Here is a 15200-nt window from a genome sequence, read left to right on the forward strand (position 1 = left end):
CAGATAAATCCCCACCTAGCTTATTTCTATTTTTAGGTTGACTGATCAAGTTGAGGTCCCCACCGAGGATCCAATCATCAAATCCACTAGTGTCAAAATTCATGAGCCATGTGATGAATCCCTGCTTTTGAGAAGGATGTGAAGGGCCATAAATATTTGTGATATGAAAGTTTTTGTTATCCAGCCTGCAAGTTAGCTCAACAGTGATAGCATAAGAGTGAGTTTGAATCACTGTACCATCAAATATACTACTGTTCCAAGCAATTAGAAGGCCACCAGAGGCACCAATGGATGGTGAAAAAGCAAAATGATTAATGTTCCTAGGACATAATTTCTTGATGTAAAAGATATCAAAACTTTCTCTTTTAGTTTCCTGTAAACAAATAATCTGACATGCACTTTCTAAAATCTTGTTTCTAATGGCATCCCATTTCTTCTGGGAGTTAATCCCTCTTATGTTCTAGAACAAAATCTTTGTGTATCTTGTATTATTTATAGGAATAGTTCTGATAGTGAAACAAATGTTTAAACAAACACTTGTCAAACATAGTGTGAAGCCAAGCCTAGAGGTGTAACATTAGGAGCATTATGATCATAGGGAACTGATGATTGAAATATACAAAGCTAGGGAGAAAGTGCAAATACAGGAAAAACATAGGACCAACATTCTAATATATATTAACATAACTGTGTTTAGAAAGGCTTACTGAGGTGTCACAACACTAGTTTTGGCAGTACATCATTTTATTTGTTCAGTATGCAAACTAGAGCCTGAACCTAGCCAACCAACACACACATAGATAGAGCATGAGTTCAAAAGGCAAAAGTTGCACTCTTCCTAATGCACAGGGTCGGACAACTACACTGAACTTATTCATCTATATTAACTTGATCAAGCAGAGCAACAGAAGCAGCCTCAAGCTGAATCTGATGGAACCCAATGGCTATGCCTTCCATGATCTCTTTGGATAGATGTGGTGCAAGACCATTCTTGGATGGGCCTAGGATGATAGCCAGTGGGATGGGCTCAACAGCTTCTTCTTCTTCCTCTTCAAATGCCTCATGCTCAGCAGCTTGCTTGTTCTTCATAGTACTTTCAGCATCTTTGAAGCCCTCATGCTTCTTGGCAATTCTCCTGCTAAGCCTTAGGAAGCTGTCATCAAGCTTTTCCTTCACCTTCTTGGTCCTCCTGCGTGGAGTCTAAAAGACAACAGGGGCCTCATCAAGGATCTCTATGTCAACATCCTCATCTTCATCAGCGCTGATATAGTCAAGGGCAATCTTCTCAAGGGAGGTACCACCAATCTGAGGATACAAAAGGAAGGATAGGTGGATGAGTAAGTGAGTATCATTGAAGTAACTTGGAATAAGAGTGCCATGATCAATATTGAGGAGATTCAGAGATGAAAGGAAACTACTAGCAGGGTGGCTGGCAGGGATGGGTTTCAGTACCATTTGTAGAATGAAGGGAACTATGGTGACTAGAGGATCAGAGGGAATGCTTGGGCTATAAATCATAGATTTGAGTCTTGGGCCTTGCCTCTACATAGGGGTGGTTTCAGCCATAGTCTGCGCACTACCAATTTGAACCTAAGAAGCCTATCCAGTCTACTTCTAAATACCAAACGGGTCTGTTTCACCTTGGCCTTCAAACACATTCATCATCTCTAAATCAAGGGGGCAACCTGTTCCTGCCAACGACTAGGACCTCCTGCATCAATGTTCATAGCAACACCTGTAGGGGATGTAGTGGGGGTGGCTTCTATTGATGCAGGTGGAGTGATCCCCATCCAACGAGGAGGTTGAGGAGGGCATGGGTACAAAGGCCTAATGGTAACAAACCCTTCTTCATCTTATGGCTCACTGATGTCCTTCTTCTTCAGGACGAAGCAAGGAACAGTCCAGGAATGGCCTTTCTTGGGGAGCCCTGGATTAACCTTGATAGAGTCTAGGATCTTTGCATCATCATTGAGGTAAACTTTGACAACAACTCTAGCCAGGTTATCAGTCTCATGCCAATCTACCATAATGCCAAAACCAAAGACTGCCTTAGCTATGGTCGGGAAGCACCTCAGATCCTTTGGGAAACCTACAAGCATCACCCATGCCTCTCAATCTAGATCAAATGTACGTGCATTAGCAGCTTCATCATGTTTAGCGGCTGACATGGAGTAATCACCGAAACTAAACACATGACCAAGAAAGTGTTCCCTCTCAAAGGCAGAACTAAATCGAACAAAAGCAGTAACCAAAGGGTAGGGATGAACCTCAATGACATGGACCAAGTGGATGTCCTCGAAGAAGGAGCAAAGGGCTACAGCCAAGCTTGCGAAGTCATCCATGTGAACTTGTGGCTCTAGCTTCACGATCGCAAGGTCCTCATTGGAGAGGGTGTAGCAGCCCATCACGAACACTTCGTAGGAGAGAGGAGGATGGGCACTGGGTCTTCCAGCTTGAAGCCTTTGGGGACAAAAGGCACCGGGTCGACCACCTAGTTCGCCATGGCCATCAGTGAACTAGGGTTTTTACTGTTGGTGGGGGAACAGGGAGGACGGATTCACCAAGAGCGAGGGTGGGCGATTGATAAATAGGCGATGCAGAGCATGGTGTTTTGCTTTCTAGAACAGTCATGGGCCGAAATTGGCGTTGATTGCGGGCCTTGGAGAGGCAGGAGGAGGATATGCGTCCATAGTTGAAACAGTATTTGCATCTTACCTACTGGTGCAGTCCTTCCTCAAGTGACCATGGCCCAAGCACCTGAGGCAGACATGGGCCTACAAGATTGGGTCCAAAACAACTGGCTTCACTAGGGAGGGGGGCCTTGGAGGCTTTAAATTTGAAAATAAGGGAGCTGGGTTAAGCGTAGATAGCGTCGCCTGATGGGCCACCCCCAAATTCACTTGAGATCTTGCATTGGGATGAGGTTTAGGGACCCAGTGAGATACTTGCCTACAATTCCTCATCTCAGGAGGATTCAAATTTGAATTTGGCTTTGAAGGCAGGGAAGAAAGAACAGGGGCTGAATTTGAGTAATTCAGGTGTCAATCAGTTAGGAAATTCAGACGAACAAAGACCGATTTTTTAGAGGCAGCAGAGGAACGAACAATATTAGCACAACTCTTTTTCTTGCCTTTCGATCCAACTAAAGTCCATTCGGCCTCTTGTTTGGCAGACCAAAGATCAAATTCTTTGCGCCAGTTTGGACCTCCACTCCAAAGGAATAAGAAGATGGCAAAAGTTTTGCAAGAAAAGCTTTTCAACTTATGAACCATGAAACCCACGTTCTTGCAAGAGACAGTAAAGCTATACATCCATCCAAAAAGATGAAAACTGTTGTAATCCTTAGCAATGCCACCAAGGCATGCTTGCAAGATGAGCCCGACTGAATCTTCATTAAGGCGGAGAGAAGAATGACCGAAGCTCGCGACAAGATGAAAGCCTGAAGGGGAGAAGGGAGTGGCAGGACTCACCGAACATCCGAAACGTTGGTGGACTAGCTCGGCAAACTAGATCCCAGGATCATAGCAAAGGTCCGTGAGCCCAGCCATGGAGGGCGACGAGGATCACAGGAGGCTACCATGGATGAAGAGGGTGGAGGGGGGTGGAGCGCGGAGGTGGAGGGAGTAAGTAATGCTTTTCAGAAGCTCTATGCTTTAAAGAAATTAAGTGATATGGTTAGTCATCTGAAAAGTTCCTTTCAAATGATCTATTTCACCTACATTCCTTATCGAGGCCAATGTAATTTGAAGGTGAAACTGAAGCTTGTACTATTGCCACACGTTCAGATTATTTGTTTTTTTTTCTGAAGTCCAAAGGAGATGTTTGTGATGACTATAATGTTTCTATAATGTGTATTAGCTAATATTTATTTATTTTTTCAAGCATCCAGGTCTATAGTGCCCATCTAATCTTGCATGTTTTTTCCCACCTTGTACCTACATGAATCGAACCCATGCATTGCTCTAACATCTTGAATCTTATGGATTGAAAAACTATAAGCAACTATGAAATCAAATGTTTGAATGGAGCATAGAAAAACACAGAAGTTTGATGAGAGAGATATTGACACGAGGAGCTTTCCATGAGGTTCAACATCTGGTAGATTACTCTAAAATTCCTATGAAACAAAATTTCATATAGGATTTATAATGACGCAATTCTTTGTTCTAAATGACTTCATAGCAAATTTACGTATAAGATTCTGATCGCGTAGAATTCCGCCACTTCTCCTTCGTTGCAAAGGGGCTGAATCACTTTGGTCTTGTTTCTTTGACACAAGTTGTATTCCACACTTATATTGTATTGCCACAATTAATTAATTAACATGTTGAAAATTAGAGATGGCAGGAGCGAGTGATGGCTAGAGCTAGCATGATAATATGATTCTATTACACACACTCCTGAATGAATAATAGTAGTCTGAATTCTTTCACATTCCCTGTGTAAGAAAAATATTTTGGACTTGTTTAGTTGGGTGGAGTTTGAGATTTTGGCTATTGTAGCACTTTCGTTTTTATTTGGCAATTGGTATTCAATCATAGACTAATTAGGCTCAAAACGTTCGTCTCGCGATTTTCAACCAAACTGTGTAATTAGTTTTTTTCTGTCTACATTTAATGCTCTATGCACGTATCGTAAGATTTGATGTGTTGGCTACTGTAGTATTTTTTGGAAAAAATTTTTGGAACTAAATATGGCCTTTGTTGTTTGGCAAGGGTCCACCTGGAAAAGCCCCACCACGTCACTTCACGAGAGAGAAATATGCGCGAGCTCGCACAAACACAAGCACAACAGGGTAGAGAGAGAGAGAGAGACGCACAGAGAGACAGAGGAGGGAGACCTCGGCCTCCCCCTCCCCCACATCACTTCGCCTCTCTCGTCGCATCCCACCCCACCCCTCCCCACTCTCCCTCCTCCGCTCGATCTCCCATTCTTCCTCGTCTCCGCCGCCGCCTGCCCCCACCTCCAATCAACGCCCAACGCCCAGTATTCCAGAACCTTCTCCTCCCCGGGAACCTTCGCCCCCCTCCCCGATCCGGGGCGCCCCTGATGCGGTGCCCGCGCGGCGCGATCGCGTGACGGACGGCCGCCATGGATCCCCCAGGCCCCGGCGACGAAGGCGAGGCGACGCAGCCGCAGCCGCTGGAGTGGCGGTTCGCCCAGGTCTTCGGCGAGCGTGCCGCGGGCGAGGACGTCCAGGAAGGTACACACGTGCGCATGAGCTCGAGATCCGCTTGATTTGTGGAGGCTCTGGGCTTGGCTGCCCCGATTGGATGCCCTGAAGTGGTGGGAATCAATAGGGCTAGTGTTGGGATTGGAGTTGTGCGGGTTTGAGAGATTTGGTCTTGTAGGAAATGCGCGGCAATGATGGCGCGACCCCCTTAATATTACCTGTCAGAAAAGGCATGGCTTTGGATTGTGTTGGTGTATGTAGGACTACCACGGTGTGTGTAGAATGGATTCGGTCATTCGGAGGGTTAGCTTGATGCTCTACTGGCAGAGTGCGCCTTGTGAGAAGCGTGAAGCTCAATTTCCTGCCCTTTGAGAGTTTGTTTGGCTGCAAATGGAATCCTTTTTAGCCTTAGGGTGGCTTAATCGCGCAGGTACCAGGCCGACTGGGGTTTGAGTAATGTGGTCACAGATAGTTGTCTTGGCTTTGTGTTTTAAAGAATGCAGAAAGGTGGTAAGAAGCTCTGGAACTTGTGAACTCATCTGGCTTCAATTTTGTGGGACATGTTTTGCTTGAGGGGTTTGTTCGGCATACGATATCATAGTGCAAACTTGAACTGAACTTAAGAGGTTGGTTGATCTCATGAATTGAAAAACTGGACGAGTTTATAGGTGTCTATAAGAAGTAATGCTGTGTTTCTTGTCTGGTTGTGGTTCAGCATCTGCTTTTGGCTTGTGGCCTTGTAGGAAATTTGCAGTCTAAAGTTCTGCAAGGATGATTTTCCATTGGCACATGGTGCTTATTCTCTTTTAATTGTTTTAGATGTATGTTTATCTGGATGGACACACGAAATGAGGTCCATCTGTGAAATTCCTTTTATCACCGTGCCACATTGGTCCAGTTGTGTTCGTTTGATGATCTCTTTTAGAGAAAATAATAGCTTTCAATGGGTGAAACTGCTGACCGATGCTTCTTAGTATGGAAACTTTCGCTTCAGAATAGTCTGCTGGGAAGAGAGGTTATGATGACAGCAGTGAATGTCTTTGCCTTTTGTTTTATATTCCTTTGCTGTTTTATTTAGAGGTTAACAGAATGCTATATATGACATTGGGATTTTGTTGTATCCTGAGGATTTACGTCATGAATTGGGCTTATTGATCATTCAATAAATAACCTTTTTTTTATTCAGGACTTGAAGGATGTCTACTATATACCATACACTGATATTGTCATCTAAACCTAGTTTCCTTCCTTACCTGCTCTGCTCTTTGATAAGCGAGGAATTTCACTTTAGTGTGAGTGAAGAATGTTGCCTTGCATGTTGATTTAACACTCTTCTTTGTTTTCAGTTGACATCATCTCTGCAATTGAATTTGATAAATCTGGTGATCATCTTGCCACTGGTGATAAAGGAGGACGCGTAGTTTTATTTGAAAGGACAGATGCACGGGATGTAAGCATGGCATGTTGAACTTATCTTGGTTTTGATTTCAATATTTTGCCCTAATAAGTTCTTATACCAGCAGAATGCCAGCCGGAGAGAACTGGAGAGACAAGATGTTCCAGTTACTAGACACCCAGAGTTCCGCTACAAAACAGAATTTCAGAGTCATGAACCTGAGGCATGTTATTAATAAGCAGTTTTTCTGTCATTTTTTTTAGAAGTTTCTCTATTGCCATATAGTTGTATTGACACAAGAAAGTTGAGAAGTTGGTGTTGGAAATAACAATTCCAAGGGAAAAATAACTTTTATTTTGCATAGGCCCTGGTACTATGTTTATGTTTCATAATTGCAGTATGCACTTCTGATCATAAAAATAAAGCATTGTTGTATGCCAGTACCATGTGCTATTCTTGTTTCCTTTTGGAAATTAATGGTAGTTTGAAGTTATATCAGGGTTCTTATTTTTATGTGATTCTTGTAGTTTGACTACCTGAAAAGTTTGGAAATAGAGGAAAAGATCAACAAGATTAAGTGGTGCCAGACAGCCAACAATGCTCTATCCCTTTTGTCTACAAATGATAAAACAATAAAATACTGGAAGGTATGGATGCAAGCTACTTCTAGAAGTGCTTTTCAATTTTTCTAACCGCTTCAATTCTTTTAATCCTAATTACGTTCTTAAATGTTTACTGTAAATCTAGCGCGGATGTAATGTAACTGCATGTAAGTTGAGTATTAGCATCCCTATTTTTCTCATCGCTGGTAGTGCCGTAGAGGCTTGTGTTGAACTAAGTCTTTGCATTTCTGAAAAAGAATTTTTGAAATCTATGCCAAAATTGGCTTGCTAAATACATAAATTGATTGCGATGCCAATCATATCATTTATTATTACCTTTTGAATTTTGTGGACACAAAAAAGTGTACAATCTGTTATTTTGTTTTTATTATATGTAGCACCACTGCATTCCATTTTTTATAATTGTTTCTTCTATCAATTTCAATTGCAGATTTTTTTTTTTTTGCTTTGCTTACTCATTGCTTTAATTACTGTCCAGGTTCAAGAGAAGAAAGTAAAACGAGTTGCAGTAATGAATTTGGACAGTTCCCAAAATGTAGGAAGTAGTACCACTGCTATTGCAAGTACCAGTAGTTATAAGGCACCTCTTCCAAATGGTGGATGCTCTGATAAGTTTGATTGCGTGAATAATGATCTCTCCTTTCCACCTGGAGGCTACCCATCACTGCGTTTGCCAGTGGTAAGTTATACTCGACATCTTATACATTATCTGCTCTAGCATTTGAAATTGTAGTTATATAACTTATAAGTGGAAGGTATGCAAAACTGCAGCTATTTAGTCCAACTCACTTCGCTTTCAACCATATGCAGGTTACCAGTCTAGAAGCAAACCCTGTTGCTAGATGTCGACGTGTATTTGCTCACGCACACGATTACCATATAAATTCTATTTCAAATAATAGGTCAGTCATTTCAGACATTGAATTTTATCTTTTCACTGGGATCCCTTTTGCGCTCTTTCTTTTCCATGGGTTCATATGCATCTCTTCCAGTTTTCCTTATGTTTGGTTTTCCTTGCTCTCGAGCAGAAAATAGGCTAAACTAACATATATTGTTGAAGAGTTAGTATTTAGTGTCCGTCTCATTGTTTTTAAGGCGTCGCCTAGGCGACGAGGCGCTCACAGGGAGTAAGGCGTCCCCGACGCCTAGCCAAAGTAGCAAGATATCCATGGAGACTGGAGGCAAAACAGAGGAAAACGAAAAGGAAAGGCCATGCAGCTGCCTCCTTGCTCACCCCCACCAAATCCAGCATCGCCTGGGTCATCTGTGGCGGAGGCGGCGGCTGCTCAAGATGGGGATCTGAGGGAGCAGCAGCAAGGGGTAGGGAAGGAGCAGAGGGCAGGCTGAGCGTGCGCAGCCAAGAGCAGCGCGAGGGAGGGAGGGCGGTGCTGCACCTGCCTGAACCATGAGGGAGGAGATGTGGCGGTGCTGCGCCTGCGTGGAGGGAGAAGCAGAGAGCCCCCAGGCGGCGTGTGTGCATCCATGTCTCCGTGAGATGACCTGAGAAGGGATAAGTACAAGAGGGCACTCGTGGGCTGCCTAATGGGCTGGGCCAAGCACTTCTCTTTTCATTTGCCCTTTTCTGTTTTCTCTTTCCTTTTTTCTCTTTTTCTTGCCTATTCTCTGCTGCTATTTTCCTATTTCTTAGAATGGTAAGGCGTCGCCTCACCTGGCCTTATGAACGCCTAGGCGTCCCCTAGGCATTGTGAGGGGGGATAGGTTGCCATGCCTCGCCGTACCGCCTTAAAAACCATGGTCCGTCTTATCAGCTAAGCCTTGCAGGTTGTTCTTGAATTAGTTTTCTTGGTATTATGTTTCATTAACTGAAACTTAATAATCAGTTTCAATACTTGTCTTGCTAGTACGTCAAATCTTTAGGTCTTTGCAGGTACTTGCATTCTTCACTGGTTGAAACCCTAGTGTTGTCAGTTTCAATACTTGTCTTGCTAGTACGTCAAATCTTTAGGTCTTTGCAGGTACTTGCATTCTTCACTGGTTGAAACCCTAGTGTTGCTAGTGCTTCAAATCTTTAGCTATTTGCTGGTACTTGCATTCTTTTCATCTTCTATGTACTGAACTCGATCTGCGTGGGGTAAGACAGCCCTTGGGCATTTTGCTAAGAATAAGACCTCACGCAGGTCGAGAAAACCTCTGAATCCCTACCCCACCCATACACAACAGCACTGTAGCCTATGTGAGAACGACCATGACCTGGTCCGGACCTTAGACCTGTGCCTTAGTGTGGGACAAACGAGGGGATCTTTTTAACTCGAGCCTGAAATTCGCTCCCATAGGGAGTCGAACCCAGGACCTGAGGAAGTGAGGAGTGCTACTAGAGCCACATAACCAACTCAGCTATAAGCCCATTCGCCTATGTACTGAACTTAGATAGGGCAAACTGAATCTATGCCGTGTTATAATGAAGCACTAGTATCATGCAAGAGTAGTTTGTATGCCTTTTGTAATAGGGCATTGGTCACATAGTCACATGTCTACTCTTGATCGGTTTTGTTTGCTATGTAGAACCAGCATAGTTTTCTGGTGGTCATATTCCTGCAGGGTGCAGATTCCAAATACTTCATCAACGATAATATCTGTGGGCATTGTATTGATACATATTCTTGTATTGTTTGTTAATCCACAGTGATGGTGAGACATTCATATCAGCAGATGATCTCCGAATAAATTTATGGAACTTGGAAATAAACAGCCAGAGCTTTAACATTGTTGATGTGAAGCCTACAAACATGGAAGATCTAACAGGTAATTCCACTTAGTCATATTTTTTTTACTCCCTCCCCACCCCCTGAAATGTTGCAAATTTACCTGAGGAAGTTTTACCTTTCCATTTAGCAAAAAAAAAGCAATATTCCTGGTGTGACATGTTTCTTGGTAATGGCTGAAAAGAATTTTAGTGATTGTGACTTTGTTGTTCTTCTCAGATAATAAGTAAGTAATGTTTGTTTCTCTAGGGGATTTGAATAAGAATAGGATTTAATAGTTGTTTCATTGTTTTGGTTGCTAGCTTTTCCAAGATAGGAAGACTTTTTGTTGCTAGCTTTGGTTCATCACCATTTTGTAGTTTCCCGTTATTTGGCCCTGACCCCACTGTTGGGAACTTGTGATCTTTCCAAAACTTGAAGCAAGTGATGCTTTGTTGTGTTATAACTTTGCTCACTTGGCTTGCGTACATGGAGGCACATGGATGCATCTACTTATTTCTGCAAATTTCTATTAATTTAAGATATGAACAGAAACATCCTGATAGTCTTTTCTTGATTTGGCCTTCATTCTCTTAGGCTCCCTATTGATGGGGCATCTGTAGACTGTAGAATAGCATATTGTCAATTGGCAACATAATCATTTATGAATTTTGACAAGGATATTATCATGGTTTCGCTATCTTTAAGTCGTGGCATGGTATCTCTGTTCTGCTCTAGTGTGTTATTAGAAATAATGGTAAGATCACCTACCAAAAAGGAAGTTACAAATAGAGTTCCAGTTGTAGTTTGCATTGACTAATTAATGCAATGAAATGAGAAGTTCACATAAGCATTCTCTTCACCCCCATCCCCCTCTTTTTGGTATGTAAACAGTGTTCTCGTTTTCTTAAACAAGTGGGATGCATAGAACAGAAACTCCTTGTTCTATTCTGTTACCTTAACTTGGCATTGGCACATGACACATTCAATCTAGTAATAAGTGGCAATCTATAAATACAGAGCACATGGGCTTGGAAAAATGTTGTAACTTGATGTTGATGTAACTTGTGGCCTTGTGGGCTACTACTGTATTATGCTAGAGATACTAAGTAACGCCAATTTATGTTCAATCCTAGTAATAAGTGGCAATCTATAAATACAGAGCACAGCCTTGGAAAAATGTTGTAACTTGATGTTGATGTAACTTGTGGGCTACTGTATTGTGCTAGAGATACTAAGTAACGCCAATTTATGTTCAATCCTAGAATAAGTGGCAATCTATAAATGCAGAGCACATGGGCTTGGAAAAATGTTGTAACTTGATGTTGATGTAATGTAACTTGTGGGCTACTGTATTGTGCTAGAGATACTAAGTAACGCCAATTTATGTTCAATGCTAGTAATAAGTCGCAATCTATAAATACAGAGCACATGGGCTTGGAAAAATGTTGTAACTTAACGTTGATGTAACTTGTGGGCTACTGTATTGTGCTAGAGATACTAAGTAATGGCAATTTATGTTCTATTTGAATTTTGTGATTTTTTTTTTCATTTGGAATCTGATTTTGATGGAATTTTGCTAATTAAATCATAGAAGCATAGCACTACAGATGTAATTTGTGGATAAATTTTGACCATATTAAACATTGATATAGACGACATTCTTCATTTGTGAAATAGGTTGTAAATTAAGGGATTGTAGCTTTCATAAAGTAGCTACCCAACTGGGATGAAAAAACATTCAATCTGGGCATCTGGCACATGATATTTTATCTATTTATTGATATAAGCATGGTATTATCCCTTTGCCATTTTGAGGATTATTAGAAATCTGGTAGGCTCATTTTCCTATAATTACTACAGGTCTTATTGCTATTCTTGCTTTGCATATACACTTCCTGATTTGTTCACATTCATATTTCAGAGGTGATTACATGTGCGGAGTTCCATCCATCCCATTGTAATACACTGGCCTATAGTAGTTCAAAGGGTTCTATCCGCCTTATTGATCTACGTCAATCAGCACTGTGTGACAACCATTCCAAAATGTTAGTTACTCACCCTGTACTTCTCTCCATAACATTGTATCCTTCTGTACTGGCAACGTTGGCGACTTGTATGAAGGATTGGGAACATGTACAGTTATTTATATTGCATAAGTTATTATTTTTTTATGAGTTAACAAAAGGCCTCTAAACAGATTTGAGGAACATGAAGCACCTGGATCAAGATCCTTCTTTACGGAAATTATTGCATCAATTTCTGATTTAAAGTTTTCAAGGAATGGTAGATATATTCTTAGCCGTGATTATATGACTCTCAAGGTGTGTAGTAGCTTCTCATGTTTCTATCTCATTGCTTTTGGCTGTCATACACTCATTTTTTCAGGTCCAGAGTACTTAAATGAATTTTGTCACTCTTAGTACATACTCCCTCCATTCTTTTTTACATGTCATATTAGCTTTGTCCTAAGTCAAACATTTCTATCTTTGACCATCAATTTCAAAAAATTTATATAGGTTAAGAACATAAAATTTATGTTTTTAGATTCACTATGAGAAATACTTTCATAATACATGATTCACATCTTGTGAAACTACATACATTTTAAAAAAAATTTGATGGTAATGTTTGACTTAGGACAAACTTAATACGTCATGTAGGAGTAACATTTTCATTGATTTACAACTTCTCAAAGTCAAAAGCTAGTTGGTGTCTTACTGTTTGAGGAAAGAAACAGCTGGTTTACCACTTCTTTGAAGCAGTGAATGCCTGTATAAAAATGAATCGACTGTCAAGCATACTGCCCTAGACGTGGTCCAATGGAAACTTATCTGTTGACACTTGACACCAATATGCATGATTAGGAACTGTTCTATTGTTTGAGCTATGTTTAGTACTCCCTCCGTTCCAAAATATAAGACATTTTGGCTTTTCTAGATATATTGCCTTTACTATGTATCTGGACAGAGTGTATATCTAAATGCATAGCAAAAACTATGTATCTAGAAAAGCCAAAATGTCTTACAATTTGGAATGGAGGGAGTAACTAGCAGAAAGAGCCTAATGTTTTTGCTCCATACTCAGCTATGGGATCTAAACATGAATTCAGGCCCTGTTTCAACCTTCCAAGTCCATGAACATTTGAGACCTAAGGTGAAATTCTCTCAACTGAATGATTAAGAAAAGAAGCCATTTGATGAACAAAATTAATGTAATTTTATGCTATCACTACTTTCAGCTCTGCGATCTGTATGAGAATGACTCAATTTTCGACAAGTTTGAGTGTTGTCTTAGTGGGGATGGACTTCGTGTTGCAACTGGTTCTTATGGGTATTTCTTTCACCCATTATTGACTGCATGTGTCATTTTACAGAAATCTTGTCTATTAACACTTCCATTTCCTGTGTCTTCAACTGCAGTAATATATTTCGTGTTTTTGGTTGTACTCCTGGAAGCATGGAGGCAACAACTTTGGAAGCAAGTAGGAATCCAATGAGGTATATTTTACATGTGCCTTTTAATTTTAGTCATAATTTCTTCACTGTTGTGCCATGGCCTTGGTTTGGTCTTGTGCCTTAACCTCTACCTATCCATTACTGGGGACAGGGACACAATTCCATTTATTTAATCAATTGTGTAAGATCTTTAATGTTCATTAGTTCATAATATTGAACGCATGTGACCCTAGTTTTAGGGGACAACCCTAGCCATCCTATTTGGGAACAGAGTGTCACTGTTGGGTGAGTGGTTTATGAAACAAAACACCAAACGGGAGCTAATGATTCTCTTCTGTCTTAAAGCTGTTGCATAAAGTCTCTTTCAGCAGTATTATCTGCACCAATGATCTCTTCTATAAACATAGGTGTCCACTGCTCCACTATGTATAATCTAGTTAGATGTTCAAACTTCAAAAGTTTGTAGAGTACCATTTTACTGTTGCTCTCTTTTTTTTCACATTTTAATTGCCATGTTAATTAAGTTTCATAACTGCTCTTTATGCAATTATAATACTAAGCTTATTCTTGTTGGATTTGGGTGCGATTAGGCGTCAGATTGAAAATCCAGCAAGGCCCACACGGACACTAGCTTCTTTTACCTGTGGTGTCCGGAGAGGTGACTTGTTCTCGTCAACATTGACTTAAGTACTCCTGCAACAGTATCAATTATTTTGTCCACGCAGCCATCACCGACCTAATGTAATTTCAGGTGGAGAAAATCAAGGCGTTGATGCTAATGGGAATTCATTTGACTTCTCAACAAAGCTGCTCCACCTCGCATGGCACCCGACCGAGAATTCCATTGCATGTGCTGCTGCAAATAGCTTGTATATGTATTATGCGTAGAGAATGTCCGACAGATTTTTTTTTTTTTGGCTTGCTCTCGGTGAAGGCGCAGGGCCCTTCAACTGCAACCAGAGAGATGGTGCAGGACATTGTCGTCAGTTCCACCCGATGGGGCCAGAAGCTGCTGATGTCCACAAGATCACCCATTGCTGTGCTAACGGACTGCGGCCTGTTGATTCTTTAGTACATGTGTAAATTATAATTCTAAACATGGAAAGTTTTGATCCAAATATTCAATCGTGGCAATTGTATTGGGAGTCGGTGGAAAGGACATATCGAAGGTAAAATTCTGCATTGGACTTGGAGGACCTGCATTGCAATGGCTGTAGTATGGTTGACAATCCTTAGCATGTAATGCCACCTAGACAGGGCTAATGTTGTTTTGGGACTTGAATTTCAGAAAGATAGATATTACCTAGTTATTATTGTAGCTATTCATCTTAGTTACCGTTCCATTCGTTGGACTGTTAAAATAAGGCGGCACCAGTATAATTGTACTCTTGTTTCTTTCTTCTGAATGGCCTTTGTACACTGAAGCATTTGCAAGAACGGAATTCACTGAATTAAAGCATGGCTAGGCTCAAGATATGATTACGTTTCAAGATTGTCGGTTCATGTAAGGCTGGCCATGTGGCAGGTAGTCTTCTTTTTTATATAGTGGTGCGTCATTATGCTTTTTAATTGAATGTAACATTGGCATGTCCTCCAACTAGTTTCAAAATTTCTGTATGGGAAATTCTATAAATTTTGCTGTATTTTTGTGGAGGTAGGGTAATTTTGTTGAATGCTTAGTAAAAAGATCACATTTCAATGCCTTACGTTGTCGGACTTAAATATGCCTATTTTTTTATACAAATGCCTTGTGTTAAAAGGGGCAGACCCAGTGCTGGAGGCTCCCACATGAATGGGATCTGGGGAAGGGAAAAACCGAGAGCCTTTTTTTCCGCAAAATCTACAGAG

General features: G+C 41.1%; 1 protein-coding gene across 2 annotated transcripts; it reads left to right on the top strand.

Moving 5' to 3' along the window:
• Window positions 1-4870: 4870 nt before the first annotated feature.
• LOC136527248 (serine/threonine protein phosphatase 2A 55 kDa regulatory subunit B alpha isoform-like) lies at window positions 4871-14899 on the top strand. 2 transcript variants are annotated; one of them, XM_066519899.1, is made up of 14 exons: window positions 4871-5203; window positions 6520-6623; window positions 6694-6792; window positions 7097-7216; window positions 7671-7871; window positions 8003-8094; window positions 9837-9955; window positions 11819-11942; window positions 12095-12218; window positions 12982-13050; window positions 13136-13227; window positions 13317-13394; window positions 13943-14010; window positions 14104-14899. In XM_066519899.1, the coding sequence occupies exons 1-14, from the start codon at window positions 5092-5094 to the stop codon at window positions 14238-14240; spliced, it is 1539 nt and encodes a 512-aa protein (XP_066375996.1). In that variant the 5' UTR covers window positions 4871-5091; the 3' UTR covers window positions 14241-14899. The 2 variants fall into 2 exon arrangements, with proteins under 2 accessions (XP_066375996.1, XP_066375997.1); XM_066519900.1 differs by having other exon boundaries at window positions 6697-6792; window positions 14104-14898.
• The last annotated feature ends 301 nt before the right edge of the window (window positions 14900-15200 follow it).

This window comes from Miscanthus floridulus, chromosome 19 (assembly GCF_019320115.1).
Source record: "Miscanthus floridulus cultivar M001 chromosome 19, ASM1932011v1, whole genome shotgun sequence".
In the NCBI taxonomy this organism is placed as follows: domain Eukaryota; kingdom Viridiplantae; phylum Streptophyta; class Magnoliopsida; order Poales; family Poaceae; genus Miscanthus; species Miscanthus floridulus.